The following is an 18,998-nucleotide window of genomic DNA, read 5'->3' as shown; positions in this document are numbered from 1 at the left end:
TTTCAGTTGCAATGACGTATATATATACCTTTAAGATGTCATGCTTAAAGACTAAAAAAGAATAGGCTACCTCTCATGCTACATTGCAGTCAGGTACATGTTGCCTTTGTACGAAAGTAAGGTATAGCTGTAAACGTTGGTACCTATACCGCTGTCTAGCCACACAATCATCCATTAGGACCTATTTGCAGACACTTCCATATCGTAAATATGGATGAGGACAGATGGAAATAAAAAAAGTGTACACAAAGATGATAATGAGAGGTAGTAGAAACCCATATATATATATATATATATATATATATATATATATCTAATTAACAAAAACATAGAATGTAGGTAGATCTGTCAAGATGTGAGAACTATTACAATAAAACATCAGATGGACAGACATTTCCTTAGTATAGACTACAGAGTCAGAGTCTATAGAGTCAGCAGTAACCATTTAATTATGAAAATGCAGAAATGTAATGTCCAGAGTATAACCATTCACACCCACATTCTAGAGTCCCAACCACATGCCGATTTCTCTTACAGGTGCTACAAAACATACGCCTCTAAATCCCCTTACAATTACAGGAAAAGGATATAGGAAACTGGCCTCCAGTTCGAGGAAGTAGATTTGCTGTTGTAGATTCTTGATATATTCTACCTCCACTGTGGATATGGTGGATTCCATGTCCTCTTCCTAAAGCAAACAATTATTATAAGGGGCATCCTGTTTGTTTTGTAACACAACAACTATCGCCTTATCCACTGAGACTCAATATGAGAAACAGCAGCCAAATCAGCAATCTAGGTAGTTTCTTATTAATATATATATATATCAAAATGAGTAAAACAATTTACCTAAATTCATTAATTCTTAATATGTACTGCCTCGGTTTTTGAAAAGTCTTATCGTCTTAAACATTAGACATTCCTTCAGTAGATCATCTCAGAACATTTCATCTTCTACTTGAGGGTCACACATTTTGTTTATTGAACTTACTACTTTTATTGGAAAAAAAACATCAAGCAAAAATGTTGTATGTAGTTGGTGCACATGAGCCTCACATACAAAACAAAAATACAGAATTTCATTATATACAGCTTATTATAATACTCCCTGTTTATATACATTATAATGTTCCAGGCGGCGATAGTCAATACCTACTGTTGCTACCTACGTGGTTTTAATGGAAAGCCTTAAAACATAAGTGTGACCGTGCTACACAGTATTTCTTTCAAAATAGGGGGAACCCAATCTCTAGCCATGGAGTTAAATAAAAAATATTTTGTACCAATACAATTTTTTTTTAATTCAACCCCCAAGTAAAGCACCCCCAATCCCAAATTTTAAACAAATGCTTTTTCTATATTGATATAAGACAGAATGCATACACTTCCTGAGAGACTGCAGCAAACGGGCTGCAATTGAGGAGAAGTAGAATGTTCTTTGTGGATACTTCCGGGAATCAACATCATTTATAAACACAAAATATACAACATACTTTATTAACTGTCATTAGTATTTATTATCGCTTGAATAGCACCAACACGTTCTGCAGAACAGTACTACCAAGGAAATACCCTTCAGCACAAATGGCATTTCTTAAACATTCTTAATAGAGGTTTCTTTTATGAAATACTGACATATTCTAGAATATATTTAATATTTCTATAGGTATCAGGCTATATAAGGTATCAAAACATTATACTGTACTAGAGTGCTTTGGTAATGCTAATGCGTATATATATATATATATATATATATATATACTTACAAATAAATGTATGACTATATGCTGGGGTGTGGTATAAACTATATGTAGGCAGCAACTTGACAGTCTGATCCTCTTCCCTCCTCAGTGTAAAAATAAAATTTCCTTGTTAGGACGCTATCTGGTTGCCCTTGGTTGCAGTTACTTCCTGCAACCAAGGGCAACCAGATAGCGTCCTAAGCCCTCTGAGGCTTCTGCGGCCATACAGATTGCTGGCACTGCCGTTACTCGTTTTTTGGATTGATTTTAACAAAAAACAAAATGAATGAAATATTTTTAGAGCATAGCAAGGTCTACTGTGTGTTTTATGTTATCTTAAAATATATCAAGTACATTTTTATATATTAAGTAAAGCACATTTCAAAATGTGAAAGAGGGAAACTTTTTTTTTTTTTATAAATATCACGGAATCAATACAAGCAATTGTACTTTACAATGTCGCACTCGCATTGCCACTTAAAACACGCTTCATTTTTGTCAGCACAGTCATGCATATTAAAAATAACCAACACATTGAATTGAATTCCCATAAGGCTCAGCCAGACTTCCATGATGCTTCCTCAGTGTCATGGGAAGTGCAGCAACCATAAAGCTGCAGATGCTAGCTGTGAACTAAAATTCCCTATGATTCTCAGCCAGCCAGGTGTCCACCATAATGGTGGCTGAGCATCATTGGAAGAGTAGTCCACAGCAGCAGCAGAGATTTTTATTTAAAAAGGCTAATGTTAGCCTCCCTCCCAGGACTCATACACACTGCCTTTACACACAACTGCCCATAAACACACACAGAGCCGGCCTTAGGTGTTCTGGCGCCCTGTGCGGACTACTCCTCTGGCGCCCCCCCATCCCAAAAAAAGAAAGGAATAAAAACTTGTAACAAAACCCCAATCACTATATACTACACCAAACATTGATGTGGTGTAGGCCTACCACTTCATTGTCTGGCTTAGTGGTAGGGATGCACCGAAACGAATTCTGGACTGAAACCGAAAGTGCAGCATTTACCTGGCCAAAACCGAATATGACCTCCCCCACACCATAAAGAAATCTAACACTTTTATTTAAAGTAAGTAACACACCAAAATATTACAAAACAATTAAATAACAATATTATATATATATATATATATATATATATATATATATATATATATATATATATATATATATATATAATTAATTAACAGCAATCACATTCCTATCATGCCCAGGCATACCCAGATTCCAGGATGTACTCGCAGACTTGGCATGATAGGAGTATGATTGCCCTATCTACCCCTTCTCACTCCCTTCTGCCCTATCTACCCCTTCTCACTCCCTTCTCCCTATCTACCCCCTTTCCCCTGCCTCACTCCCTTCTCCCTATCTACCCCCTCCTAACTATCTACCCTTTCCCTCTTTGAAGTTCACTTACCTTTCAGGAGTCCTGCGGTGGGGGTGCAAGGCCTCTGCCTCCCAGCTCTGCCATTGTATGGAACAGTATAGAGTGATGGGAGTTATGATGTACTTTTAGAGCATAATTAGATCATGAAAAAGACATAGGAAATGGTACAGCATAACACCCATCACTCTCACACACTTACCAATCCACACATATACTAATCCACACATACAACAATCCACACGTATACCAATCCACATGTATACCAATCCACACACATACCAATCCACACGTATACCAATCCACACGTATACCAATCCACACGTATACCAATCCACACACATACCAATCCACACATATACACTAATCCACACATATATACCAATCCACACATATACACTAATCCACACATACTAATCCACACATACTAACCCACACATATTAATCCACACATACCAATCAACACGTACACTAATCCACACATATACCAATCCACACATATACAAATCCACACATATATACCAATCCACACACATATATACCAATCCACACACATATATACCAATCCACACATATATACCAATCCACACATATACACCAATCCACACATACTAATCCACACATACCAATCCACTCTCACTCTCACTGAATGCTTTCCTACCTTTCCTCTTTTCTCCTTACAGCTTCTTTTCCTCCTCTATGCTCCTCTTCTTCAGTTCTTCTGTCCTCTCTGTCTTCTTCCGGGTCAGAGGGCACGGACAGCGGTGGGCGCGGCTTCAGTGCTGCGCGTCGGGATCTGACAACAAACCCCGGCGCACAGCAGCTGTTGCCGCGCGGATCACAAGGGAGCGATATCGGAGGTCTTTAACAGACCTCCGGCTCCCTTGAGCGATTTTAAGCCGGGTTCAAGGGAGATCCTTGAACCGGCTTAAAATCACTCAAGGGAGCCGGAGGTCTGATAAAGACCTCCGATACCGCTCCCTTGCGAGCCTGCTCCTCCAGCGGCGGACATTACTGTCCGTCTCTGGAGGGGTGCCGGGTGCTCCCCTGATGAGCGGCACCCGGTGCGGACCGCCCCCCCCCCGCTAGGTACGCTACTGGCGGCAGCGGCGGACCCCCCGGCGGCGCCCCCTGGAGTGTGGCGCCCTGTGCGGTCGCACAGGTCGCACACCCCAAAGGCCGGCCCTGAACACGCATATACACACACCTGCCCATAAACACACATATACACACATATATACACACATATATATACAAGTACACTGCCCTTAAAGAAAAATATAGACACATACACTGCCCTTACACACACACACATACATACATGTCCACTGCCCTTTGATTTTGGAATCAAAACCTTTTTGATGTTTAGATTAAAAAGTTCCATTTTATTCAGTGGAACAAAATCACCTTATTCTTCACGATATTCTTGTAAGAAACGTTTATTTCTTTATTAATTCATGTAAACTATTTTTTCATATATAATAAAAGCTTTGATTGAGAAATGTTTGTTTTCTTTTATTTGCCAACCTGCCCCCCCCCACTTATGCACATCTGCCCCCAGGCTTGCCACTCTGCCCCCAGAAATGCGTTATACCCCCCCTATATGCCACTCTGCCCCATGATCAGTGTTCCCTCTAAGCTGTGCGCTTGTGCGCGCGCACATAACTTTTCGAGGGAGCACACACGTCCTAAAATTGTGCACACGGTGACGCTGGTACTCCTCCAGAGACGGACAGTAATGTCCGCCACTGGAGGAGCAAGCTCGGTTGGGGAGATCAAAAATCTCACCCCAACCGACTTAAAATCAATCAAGGGAGCGGGAGGTCTGCTAATGCAGACCTCTGATCCTGCTCCCTTGCGATGCGCACGGCAACTGATGCTGTGCGTCGGGATTTGATGACAGATCCTGGCGCACAGCACTGAAGCCACGCCCACCGTCTTTACTGCACCGGAAGGACAGGACACAGAAGAAGAAGAGGCAAGAGGAGAAGGAAAACATTAAGTGAGAGTGGATTAGTAAGTGTGTGAGAGTGATGGGTGTTATGCTGTAGTTTATGCTGAATGTTTGTGAATGAGTGTGTGTGTGATAGCATGGATGTGTAAGTGGGGGGGTAGCATGGCATAGGGAGGCTGTAATCACATTAGTATGATGCCCAGGTTCCAGCATGTACTAGCTGCCTGGGCATGATAGGAGTGTGATTGCTGTTAGCAATTTATATATATATATATATATATATATATATATTATTGTGGTTGTTTTTTTTGTCCAATTTTGGTGTGTTATTTTTAATAAAGTGGGTTGTTTTTTTTCAAAGGGGGGGTCATTTTCAGTTTCAGTCAAGTGAATGCTGAATTTTCAGTCCAGAATTTTCATTTCGGTGCATCCCTATATACTAAGCCAGACACTGAAGCGGTAGGTCTACACCACATCAATGTTTGGCTTAATATATAGTGATAGGAGTTATGCTACATTATTGGCAATGTCTGGCTCAATGTATAGTGATAGGTGTTATGCTGTACCACCATCAATGTTTGCCTCAGTATATAATGATAGCAGTTATGCTGCAACGCCGTCAATGTGTGCCTCAGTATATAGTGATAGGTGTTATGCTGTACCCCAGTCAATGTGTGCCTCAGTATATAGTGATAGGTGTTATGCTGTACCCCTGTCAATGGTTGCCTAACGACAGAAGCTATGCAGTTTTTCCCAATAAGAAAAATAATTATGTATATAGATATATATATATATATACACATACATATATATATTGATCCTTTATGCAGCCCGGAGCCCCCGCTCGTGATTCGCTCATAATTAACTTTTGCAGTGAGAATTTCACCTTTAAAATAGACCATGGACTCAAAAGGGTTGGAAATATATAGCTCCACCCCCCCTTGCAAGTGTTGTTTCTGCGCACACCACCCAAGAAAAATTAGAGGGAACATTGCCCATGATATGCCTTTTAACCCCCTATATGCCACTCTGCCACCAGAAATGCCTTATCCCATAATGCCATAATGTATTTTCTTTTTCTATATCAACAACTGTATACCATGCATGTAAAATTATTTTTAAGCTTGGTCCTCTGGACATACTTGAAAAGGAGAGAAATCTCAATGAATTCCTCCTGCTAAAATGCTTCTAAATATCTGTATAACCGCAACAACAAGTAAATTACTCATCCCAACTTCCAGAATGGGATCAAGACCAGGGCCGGCCTTAGGGGTGTGCGACCTGTGCGACCGCACAGGGCGCCACGGTTGCAGGGGCGCCTGACCGGGACTTAGATTAAAGCATCGTTTTTTTTTTTTTAAACTTTATTTAACATCAATGATGTTAAATAAAGTTTAAAAAAAAAACAAAAAAAAAACCGATGCTTTAATCTAAGTCCCGCTCAGGGGCGCCGAGCGGTTGCTCGTGAAGTTCTCGGCAACCGCTCGGCGCCCCTTACTCTCCGTGACTCCGTCGCGGTGCCAGCATCTCATGTTGAGCGCCGGACTATACCGGCGCTCAACATGAAATGCCGGCAGAGCGAGAAGACGGATGCCTCCCGCTCTTACCGCAGGACTCCGGCAACAAGGTAAGTGGGGGGGGGGGGTAGTTTGAAGGGGCAGGGGGGGTAGTTTGAAGGGGCAGGGGGGGGGTAGTTTGAAGGGGCAGGGGGGGGTAGTTTGAAGGGGCAGGGGGGGGTAGTTTGAAGGGGCAGGGGGGGTAGTTTGAAGGGGCAGGGGGGGTAGTTTGAAGGGGCGGGGGGGGTAGTTTGAAGGGGCAGGGGGGGTAGTTTGAAGGGGCAGGGGGGGTAGTTTGAAGGGGCAGAGGGGGGGGTAGTTTGAATTGGCAGAGGGGGGGGTAGTTTGAAGGGGCAGAGGGGGGGGTAGTTTGAAGGGGCAGAGGGGAGGGGTAGTTTGAGGGGGGGTAGTTTAAAGGGGCAGAGAGGGCGGGTAGTTTGAAGGGGCAGAGAGGGGGGTAGTGAGGGGGGGCACCAGAGGAGTAGTCCGCACAGGGCGCCACAACGCCTAAGGCCGGCTCTGATCAAGACTCTGGAGAAGTAACCAGTTGTGCATGTCAAAGTCAGGCAGGCATAAGTGCATATGCCCATAGGAACCAGATGTAATAGTGCAGTTACTGCTGCATTTATGTGCACACATTATATGCTTACCTGGGAACTCTCTAGGTTTGACCTGGAGATCTCTGGGTGAAGCACCGCTTCCCCGGCTTCAATACCCAATTCCTCCGGGTCGCGGGATCAGTGTCTTGACACGCCCCGCTCCCCACCCATTTTCCCTTTTGATGGGACTGACGTCGGTGGGGGGGGTCCCGCTGATACATCAGCCGGACCTCCCCACAGATGTCAGTGGGCAGTCCTGGCTGCATTCCGCAAGGGAAGGCTCCGGGTAGCCGAATGAAGAAGTTCCCAGGTATGATTATATGTTGATTCAAAGTTCCTATTGCTTAAGATAGATAGTCCTATAACATTGATTATTGTGGACAGCTGGACCAAAATGACCTTGAACAAAAAAGAAAACAAAAAAACATTTAACCATGTACCCTTAAGGCCATGTCTTTAAGCATACCTATCAGTCACCATCGTCTGATCCCACATGCTTGAAGGCTCGAGGTATTGTGTGTTCAGAGATGATAGACATCAAGTTGGCTTACCTGCCATCAAATTCCATGCTTCTATGATGCTCTGCAAACAATTTAGTTGAGTACATATGCCCTTTCTTAAAGCTTGAATCTAGCCATTCTCTTCTGATTGCACTCACTAACATCATTATATTGTTACAGTTCCACTGTTATACTTAATATCATCGTTATGACTTACTGCCTTATCACAGATAAGGCCTCAGTGTATAATATGACGACCTCCTGGACGTATATGTGTATATAATGTGGCCCACCTAGTCTACCGGAGCCAGTATTCCATCTTTATTTTCTTGTGAGATCAGAAATCTGACATTCACAACTATCCCTAGTAGAGTAATCCTTTCCTCTTTAGATCCATTGTTGATGTATGTTCCCAATTCACCCCCAATGATTTATCTCCTAACAGGCTTAAAAAGTTTTGTTGCGCAGCTTTCAACTGTAGAGTACACTACAGGGTTATTTTTTCATTGAATTGTACATTCATCCAGTATTGCATATGAGAGTTTGGCCCTCACATGGATTCTGAAAAAAGTACCGTATATACCATATATATTTTTGTCCTCTTAAGTGCAGTTTTAGACCTGCATAACCAATAAACAATAGCTCATCTATTTCTTAGTGATATTTCCTATCAGATATTCTATATAAATAAAAAAGATAATAATATTAGCGTTTCGGAATTCGATAAAGTGTGTCTTCCCAATACCATCAATTTAAAGGGTTTTGTTTAAAATATCATTCCTGTTCAGACTGATTCGTGATCTTACTATTAACAACCAATCCGTCAAGTTCCTTCTGTTTAGTTTGTTTCCATGGTGATAGCTGCCAAATTTTCTCAGCAAATGCAAAACTGGAGGATTCTGAACTGTACATTGACCATATCAGGTATTCATTGTAATCATACTATGGAATTTTCCTGGAGCTTACCTTCTTAATAGGTAACAAAAAGGTAGGGCTATGGAACCGGGGTATGGCTAACTGTAAACAGAAGTGAGGCAAGCCCCAATTGAACTTGGGAGTGGGCAGAACATGGTCACACATGGGTTGACAATGGGTGCGATCAAACAACGAAAATATTGAGGACACTCACCTGGAGCCTCAGAAAAGCAAGAAAAAAAGAAATTAAAACCAGATCTCACACAACAGTATAAAAAAGAAGTTTATTTTTCAAGGTTACCCTGTCAGTTTTCATAGTCATACAAGTCACTTTATTCTGTTTAGCACTTAAACACAAATCTTAATTGTATAATACAATGGCATGTCCATTTTAATCTAAAACAAACTAGTATTGTAACTAATTACTGTAAATTGCAAAAATAAACAGAGAAATAAAAATGAACTTGTTGGGCACTGTCAAAAAACTAACAAGGGAAACAACTGATTTGGATAAGGCACTAAAAGTATATTTAAAGAAGTACGCAATGATATTTTGTATGCATACACCTAAGGCATACACATACCTTGACAAAGCATCTAATGGAAGTTTAACCAATGTTCATCTTCAGCTAGAAGCCAAGTTTCAGTTATGTGCAATTGAAAATGTTTTATTAAAGTGCAGCTTGTATATTAACGTAATTAAATAAGTTATGTTACAATGACCATGTGTGATGCCAAACATAAATAGCATTATATAACAATATAGAAAATATATGCTATACAGTCTGATTCCTGAACAATAACCAAGAAAACAATATGTCAATTGTACCAAATTGGACATTAAGGGAGATGATGACCATACCTGAAAACCCCTTGATATACCCCTGATGCTTCATTGATCATAGCCGATTGCAAGGCCTCTTGTCAGACTTAGGATCACAAGAAAGACAGAGGTTTAACCCCATTCACTTCCACCTTAATAGCATAACTAGCCATGACCTCTCTGACATGGCTCCATATCATTATACTACAAATATGGAAATGTTGGGGGATACCTTCAGGCCAGCATACCTGGGTACAGCCATGGCACAGTATCTTTATTGGCATAAAAAGAGCTGAATGAGTAACTAGAAAGATAAAACATTGAAGGGCATTGTGGTATAGTAAATAAAAAAGAATAATAAAGATTTAATAAACATGCATATTCCAGAGGGTCAAACTATACAGAGTATAGAGTACTCTATAGAGTATGGCCATGTTGTGGTGATTCTTTTTTTTTTCAACGGAATGGCAACTGACAACTACGAATGTGGTAGTTAGCTTAACAAAACAACAATGCTTGCAACAGGACGTTGTTGACAAACACGTATATATTACCTTTATAGACAAAAAAGAAACAGACACTTATCTGTAGAGATCAAATTTACATTTGACACCAGTAATATCAGAATCGGAGTCAATATATATATCTGGTTCTATGTTATTATGCAGTGAACTACTTGTGATATGTTTTAACAAAGATTTTCTTGTTGCATTCAGCTATAAGGTAACTTGTAACATGAATTTTGGGTTTTCTACTTGACACATTGGCACTAACTTTTATTACAAATGTCATTCGGTAAAATATTCTTTTTTTACCGGGGGTGCGGGGTTTAAGCATACAAACTTATTGATTTTTATGTTAAACATGTACAAACCATTTTAAGACAATTTTTATTTACACTTGACATCATCCTGACATTTATAAAATGTGCCCAATTACATGATCTCAATCATCCGCTGATATATTGTACAAGGAATATATGGCTTCCAATTTGTATTGTAACTGAAAAAAATGATGCATTACAATAACCTGAAGTCCTTAAAGGCAACAATTAATAATATACATACATTTCTCACATTTTGGCAAAATTAAATGGCAACTTTTACTCTGGAAGCTGTAGATTTCCTCCCCGGGAAGAAATAGTATTATGGGTGTAAATAATTTGTTACGTCACCGTATGACTGTAGTCATGAGGTTACTGCATTCAATATCCTATGAATAAAGTGTCTCTGCTATTGAAACGGTTAATATCAGTTAAGGAACATCAAACTACATAATGAGAGCTTACAAAAACAATATCTCAGATCATCCTCTATCTAAACCATTCCAAGTATTAAATAAAATGCTAAATAGCACGTACAGATATATACAGCTCTAATCTATAGACAAAATAAACAAAAAGTCATAGCTAGTTGTTTAATGATATGTTGTGGCAGAGTAAAGGTAAATTCATTCAACCAAAAGACAGATGCCTGAGTGCAGGACTTTAAATTCAATCAATTAAAACAACCCAACTTTAATTTATATTGGAAAACACGTTATATCCCCCCACGCTGTTACAATGCCCACCGTAAAAATTAAGCTCAACATTAATCTAATGGACTAACATTGATTTGGGCATTAATACAGTATATCTATTGGACCAGCTTTACCAACGATCAATAACGGAGGCCAATACTTCTTGTTATTTTCACCTGCCAAGTCCACTAGACTTTTCTATTTTCAAGGACACAAATTATTCTTTATATACCAAAAGTTCAGCCCCTGCTCAAATTCTTCGTTATATGTAAATTAAGATAAAATATGATCTTTGAGGTTTTAAAAGGCTTGTAAGAGTACTTAAACATTAGAACCTGGAAGACATGTATCTTACATGCTGATGTCTTAATTGATCATGTGTTTTGCCTAGTGAGTTTTTATTTTTTACTGATGTATTTTGCCCAAAAAGGATCTAGGTATAGTTCAAGCCTAAGGTGTTTAATTAACTATGAGTTTGTGGACAAGTTGACATTCAGCTATTCTGAGGGGCCAGCCCAAGTGAGCTTTGCTTACAAGAAGGGATGAGTAAGTCCTACATGACCTGTAGTTTAATTTTGCATATTTCCTGAACGTTTCAACTATTTAACTATTATGCTGTGTAAACTATGCCTTCTGGCTTTAAACATTCTCTAGGTTGGTCTTTCATAACGCAAAGTCAGTGAGTTGACATGTTTCAGTCTCCCAGTTTACAAAATAAACACCTAAAACCTTACTGGACAAAACATGTCATGAAGCCAACTTTGCATTGATGTTTGTGGTGGTTTTTTAGAACCTCAACATAGGTTGCTTAATGTCATTGTTTATTTTCACTGTCCTTTATTGTAATAGCACCATGGAATCTGTTGGTGCTGCATAAATAAATGTAATGTAGCCGGATGTATGTTCTAAATATTGCGGTGCGAATGCATCTAGTAGAATACAAATCGCAATGGACTTCTGGAAAATGGCAGTCATGCTGGTTTTATGCCCAGGTCAGCCCCAACGTGTAGTAAAGTGAGGTATTTCGGTCTAAGACAATTGGACCTAGGCCTAGAGCGGCAGGTCTGAGGGAGCAGTAGGCCACTGATACTTTAACAGAGACAGATTGCCTTACATTGAGCCACTGCCCAATTGGTTGGTTGGGGAGATCTCTTGTAACTTGTTCATTTAGACTACAGAGCTTCCACAGAATCTTTTTCACTAATGCTGAGCAACCTTCTGAGGTGGAGAGCCAGAATGGATATAACAATGTGCCAGCAACACAGAGAATGGGCAATGAGAGAAATTAAATTAAACATTAAAACAACCCAGCTTTAATTTAGATTTGAAAATACTTTATGAACACCCAGAAAGGATATAAAAGAATAAAAAAAGAGTCCCTGCTTAGGTTAGGCCATGGGGGTTTTGGGGATGCTAACTTGGGACCTTTTTAGGTTGTGTGGTTTCCTGTGATACAACTGAATTGTTAGAAGGCTCTTCAATTTCAAGGGAACCTGCCCTTGTCCTGTGTGAAATGAAGCACTCGAGGAAATGTCATTTTGCGTTTGTACCTTTGAGAACAATGCTATGGACCTGACATGGAAGCAGTTCGTGTTTTTTTTTTTTTTAGTGTCACAACAGAGGGTACCTGGGCTAGAACATTAAGATAACCCTGCCTCACCTCCTTTATTTTTTGTAATATTAGTATAACACAAAGGACATTGTGTTGTAAGCAGAAACTAAAAGGAAGACACATTAAAACAATATGAAAATATACTTAAAAAGGCAAATGCTATCCTCCTGTGATCTGGTCAAATATGGTTACTAACCAAAGCCAGGCTAGATAAGACCGTTGGTTGGAATAACATGGTGTGGTAAATGAAACAGACGGCCACAGGTTTAATAATTGGTAGAGCTCTGTATGAACATATGCAAAATTAAATCCCTGCCTGAGCAATCTATTATCAGTGCAAAACTTATGTTTCAATCTCTCATCACTGGCCTTACTGCCATATGTACAGCAGTCGTGGCAGTAGTGGACATTGAGCACAGAATTCTTTGTGGCTGCTGAACAGTTTGTACTGTTACATCCCACTTGGACTGGACACCTGTTTCTTGGCTAAAATGAATTTGCCAAACATAATCTTAATAAATAAAAAAGTATTTTGTGCCATAGGCATTGCCTAGGCTAGTCTTATAACCACAGGTGTACGAAAAAAATGGCTGTCCAATCTTCAAGTTCTGATCAGGTTTCTTATTTTGATTGTCTAAGAATCCGCAGCCTAAACTTACATTGACACATCTATTAAGGGAATGGTAATTAAATCAAAGGTCCGAAATAAAAACATTATACAAATTAAAAAAGCAGCAATTCTGGGCATGTCCATCCAGGAGTGCACCAGGAATAGGTGGCATTGTGGTCTGTCATAGGGAGCTGTATGGAGCATTGAAGGTCTTTCGGAATTCCAGCTTCAACAAAATAATGTTTTCTGCTGCACAGTTTAGTATAGCCCCTGGGACTGTTTCAAGCTTCACAGGGTCCCCTAATCTTACCATGACATACCATTGGACCGCGTCCTTTTTCGTCGCTTTTTACAAAGGACATAGACAGGCAATACAAATATTCCTAAGGACAAAAAAATAAATATGTTAGAAACACATACTTTATACTGTAATGACAATGGCTGTCAAGTTTATTGGCGGAGAGGGGAGTCTACAGTGCCATCATGTATGAGATATGTGGTTGCCATCATGAGACCACTTTGCCAACTACGTATCACAGAATATTACTCAATTGTTCATCATACTCTACATATACAGTGTCAAGACAAAAATTCTGCATTACTTGTTTGACCCCTTCTATTAGAATTACTTGTTCATAAAATGTGATCTGATCTACACAAGCATAGACAAACACAATGTGTTTCAGCTAATAACACACAAACAATGATTGAACACACCCATTAAACATACACAGCGCTGGTGGAACAAGTAAGCAAACTTTTGGCTTTAATAACTGGTCAAACTTCCATTAAGCAATAACCTCAAACAAGTGCTTCTGGTAGCTGCAGATCATACATGCACAACCTTCTAGAGGAAGTGTAGACCATTCTTTCTTACAGAACTGCTTAAGCTCAGCCATATTCTTAGGTTGTCTGGTGTGAACAGGTCATTCCACAGCATCTGTAATGGTGTAAGGTCTGCATTCTGACTGGGCCGCTCCAAAAGGCTGATTTTCTTTTTTTAACCCATTCTGTAGTAGATTTACTTCTCGATTTAGAGTCACTGTCCTGCTGCATCATCCAACTTCAACTTTTTACTGAGCTTCAGCTGGTGGACAGTCATCTTGACATTATCCTGTGTGACACCTTGATAAATTGGTATTGATGTTCCTTTTGACAATGGCATGCTGTCCAGGCCCTGAGGCAGCAAAGTAGCCTCAAATCATGACGCTCTGTACTTCACTGATGGGATGGGTTTTCATGTTGGTATGCATTTCCCTTTTTATGCCATACGTAGTGCTTCATATTCTTCCCGAACCTTCATTAGTCCACAAAACCTTTTCCCAGTAGCAAGATGGTCTTTTTGGCAAATGTCAATGTTTTAAAGCAGTTGCATCCTTCGTGGTGTCCTGCCATGGACTCCATGCCTGTTCAATGCTTTGAGTGTGGTAGACTAACGTACAGAGTTTCAGTTCCAGTGTTTTCTTCAAACCTTGAGCTGTTACTCTAGGGTTCTTTTTCACTGCATTAAGTATTCTGTGTGTGCCCTTGGAATCATCTTTGCTGGAGGCCCACTTCTAGAGATAGTAGCCACAGTACTAAATAGTCTCCATTCATAAACAATTTGTCTAATAGTGGACTGATAAATCTTTACGATTACTTCGTAACTCTTTTTAGCTTTTCTGTCAGCAGATGCTTCTTGAGAACAGCAAACTCAAAATGATTGAGTGTTCTTTTTTGTTGAAGTGATTAGCCTAGGGGTTAACATACATTTTGCAATCCACACTGTGAATGGTGAATATGGACAAGAATACAATAATTTGTGTGTTACTAGTTAAAACAGAATGTGTTTGTTCATTATAGTAACTTAGTTGAAGATCATATCATGTTTTAAAGGCAATTTCATACATAAATGCTGGTAATTCCAAAGGGCTCACTTACTTTTCTTGACACTATATTTATTGTTTTACTTTGTCACTAGTTTTTTTCTGATTTTAAGTTTCTCTATTTACACAGCCTTTGGTCATTCCTTCTGCCTCCTGGTAAATCCTTTATCGTCATCAGTACACCACACAAGTTGATTCTAATGTTCTTACCGATTACAACTGCAATGGCTCCAAGTACCAAACCTAGAACTATTAGCAGGGGTGCAATGAGTAGTTTACCAGCTGAAAAACAGAAGTAAAGAAACCGTGTCAGATTCCATTGTGATGTTTAGTAAAAATTTAATTTGAAAAACACTCAGTACATCATACTTATTGTAATTTGACAAAATTAGTGCAGCCTGTTTGGATCTCTTTTTACATAACGGTCAACGCAATAATGAGGAAGGGAAACGGGGAAAATAAAATCTTTGAGCATCAACCGTGGGAGGGCTGCCAAGTGGGGCAGAGTAGCAAATTGTCCTCTGGGCTTTTGTTTTTCTCTTCTATATGTATTTATGCAGTCCCACTGGAGTAAATTGTTTTGGACAGGACTGGATAGGCTATATTGAGTGAATTGTCTGCCAAAGGCATTTTGGGCTACTTTATTGCTAGGTACCTTTTGTTAGTTTTTGCCCCCTTAGGCTGAATATTGCCCTCCCCAGGTATTAACTACATCTTACACAGTATGATTGATTAAAATAAATGTTTGCACCTGACTCCCTCTTTGCGACGGACAGGTCACAGAACTAGACATGTGCTGTAACATTGAAAAGAAGTGCTTACCCAGCATGCACTGTACTTCCTGTTTATGAATAGCAGCTCATTTTGAGTCTTTGTAATATGTAGAGACATGCCAACATATGGCAAAATCATGTGCATTAAAAAATAAATTTTTAATGGTTCTATAGTTTTAAACAATTTAGTTTAAAACTATAGAACCATTAAAAAAAGTTTTTTTAATGCACATGGACAGTTTGTCTGGTCTATTTTTTAAAAAAAATAATTATTTCCAACATGAGTAGTTAGATGTAGTGGTGTCAGTTATAGCATACATCCTCTTTGTGTTGGTAATGTGGAGCCTGCCACATTTTGTGTTTCTTCCCACAAAATTGTCTTGCTTTAAGAAGCAGCAAGTGACTTATCAACAGAGATTGGAGCAAGTTAGTAAAAAAAAAGCTTGGCGAAAGCAGTACATTCTTGGGAGCCATGGCTTGCAGACTCTCATGCCTGCTTTTTTTAAATGCCAATAGGTCAGTCAAACATTAATCAAAGTAACCATGCAGGTTTCCTGCCTTGCATGCTACACACTCACCACAAACAGAGCCTCGCACTAATCTCCTTACGTGCGGTCTCTCTGGGAGGTAGCGGTATTTGCATCCAAATATACTGAGGTTTGATGTGTGATCACCAAAGAAGCGTAGCTGGCGGTATCTCTCTCCACAGCGGTAGCAGAAATTAGTGTTACATTGAGAACAGGTCATGTGATCGCATCCTTCTGTTCTCTGAATGTGGACCTGGAAATCAAGAAACCCACAGAGTGTTAAGCAATAACAATGAAAAAAAGAAATTGAATTTAATGATAATTACAGGATGATTGATCTGTGCGGCCGTGTGAAATCAGCCACTGAAAGACAAGAGCTTAATGAAGGTAGGTCAGAGGTGCTATTGGGTTTGCCAGACCTGATTTGCAGAACCAAAACAAAAAATAAAATAACCCAAAACTATTTCCAACAGCATCAAATGAAGCTTAAGCGTAATAATTCATCATCATTCTATAGTGTAATATGCTATATCACAGATGTACCAGTAGAGGGAGATCAAGCTTCTTCTCAACATATAACGCACGGTTTCTTGCGAACATAAACACCATGATTATTGATAGACACACATTGCTGAGCATATCCGCGCCAGTTCTAACAGCTTCCAAGTGGAGCACAGACGTTGATAGTTTGACTCAATAACCTGTCAAGCACACATTACAGTGCAGTGTGCCAGAAATTTTATGCCAAAACCTCTCCACTTTCATACCAGACATACTAATAGGAAACAGAGCATCCATAAAACAAAACAAGATCTTCAGGTTGGCATGGATGCAGTTATGCCTTATCTGCAGTCCATTGCTATGAGAAATTGTATTTATATGAAGATGGCCAATAAAAACGAAATACAAAATGTGAGCAGCTAAATAATGATTCCAGATCTAGACTACTTCTTTTTTAATAAAGGCCTCTTCAATCAAATTAAAGGGTTAACTTTAAGTAAAAAGCCACTGATACAAATGTAAGGCCTTCCAGTGCTGCTATCTAAATACATCACATGGGTCAGAATACATCTAAGCCGACTTAAAGAGGAACCCCCACCACTTTTTATTACTAATATGACATTAAAATGAGTCTTCAAAAATATTGCGTTGCTTTCATTTATAAAATAGATCAAGTTTTTGTATAATTTTCTCAGATGGTTGCATATGTATTTGTATTGCATTTGTATGCGTTTTAGCTCTGTTATCAATGACTGCTTTGCGGTAAACAAAAGAATAACTCAGTCTTAATCACCCAAACAGACACTCTAACCAATAAAGGTCTACGGATTTCTTTGGAAAGGATTTTATTGGACAAGCAGGCCTCTTTTAGCATTGTCATGAATAGTCAGCTCAGTGTTGTGTTTGCGAAGGTAGAGCCACCCATAGTATCACATGCCTACAATGACAAACTCTAAGCATGCAGAGAAAGGACGTTTATTGGAACAAGATTAAATTGAACCAGTTTTTCTTCATTACTGTATGCAGCAGTGTTTAAATAATGTTTTTCCCCCATAACGTTTTGTGCAGGGTCGGTAGCCCGAGATACATTTTTTTATACATACACATAAAGCACCCACTCACATGCTAGCCCTTGTATACAGGCTGTTACAGTGTAAAAAGGATATGTAGGTAATAGGTACCTTATTAAAAGTTTCAAAAAAGTGCAATTTAAATATTGAAGCAAGTATTTTATATGCATTAGCAGTCTTTTTGTCATATCTATACTTTACCTTTTCCTACTGTGGTTCTTTTTACGTTGAAATTAATCATTTAAAGAGATGGCGCTGAGGTTGTTGACCAAATCAGTGTTGACTGTAGAAACAAACGATATGAGATATCTGCATGTTCTACTCTAACTGCTTACAAACACTGTCAATAGTACCGTATTTGCTTGATTATAAGACGACCCTGATTATAAGACGACCCCCCAAAATCTGATTATTAACTAAGGAAAAAAAGAAAAAGCCTGAATATAAGACGACCCCAAAGGAAAAAAGTTTTACCAGTAAATGTTAATTCATGTAAACTATTTTTTTTAATAAAAGCTATGATTGAGAAAAATATTTTTTTTGTTTTTATTTCTTGTATTTTCCAACCTGTCCCCCAGTTACGCACATCTGCCCCCAGGCTTGCTACTCCAATATGGGACTGTGGCCCATGATATGCCTTTTAACCCTCTATATGCCACTGTGCCCCATGGTATGCCTTTTGACCCCCTATGTGCCACTCTGCCTCCAGAAATGCCTTATACCCCTATATCCCATTCTGGCATTTAGGGGGTTAAAATGGATATTATGGGGCAGAGTGGCATATAGGGAGGTATAAGGCATTTCAGGAGGCAGAGTGGCATTAAGGGAGTTAAAAGGCATTGTATAGAGCACTCTGCCTCCAGAAATGCCTTATACCCCTATATGCCACTCTGGCATTTAGGGGGTTAAAAGGCATATTATGGGGCAGAGTGGCATATAGGGAGGTATAAGGCATTTCAGGAGGCAGAATGCTCTATTAAATGCCCCCTTAACGCCACTCCAGAAATGCCCTATGCCTCCATTTAACACAC

The 18,998-nt window shown here is 39.5% G+C and overlaps 1 protein-coding gene across 2 annotated transcripts in view; it reads right to left on the bottom strand.

Moving 5' to 3' along the window:
* Positions 1-12,545: 12,545 nt before the first annotated feature.
* The window catches only part of RNF217 (ring finger protein 217), a 47,045-nt gene continuing 40,592 nt past the window's right edge, over positions 12,546-18,998 (bottom strand). Inside the window, exons 4-6 of one of the 2 annotated variants that reach the window (XM_053460792.1) lie at positions 16,448-16,649; positions 15,307-15,378; positions 12,546-13,614 (exon numbers count right to left, since the gene is read on the bottom strand). In XM_053460792.1, the coding sequence (XP_053316767.1) occupies positions 13,538-13,614; positions 15,307-15,378; positions 16,448-16,649 (351 nt within the window). In that variant the 3' untranslated portion in view covers positions 12,546-13,537. Of the gene's footprint in view, positions 13,615-14,951; positions 15,379-16,447; positions 16,650-18,998 lie in introns of those variants that run through there. The other variant, XM_053460791.1, reaches the window with a different exon arrangement.

This window comes from Spea bombifrons, chromosome 3, assembly GCF_027358695.1.
Source record: "Spea bombifrons isolate aSpeBom1 chromosome 3, aSpeBom1.2.pri, whole genome shotgun sequence".
NCBI classification, from domain to species: Eukaryota; Metazoa; Chordata; class Amphibia; order Anura; family Pelobatidae; genus Spea; species Spea bombifrons.
The sequence above is the reverse complement of the archived record's forward strand: the minus strand, read 5'-3'. Positions and strand labels throughout refer to the sequence as shown.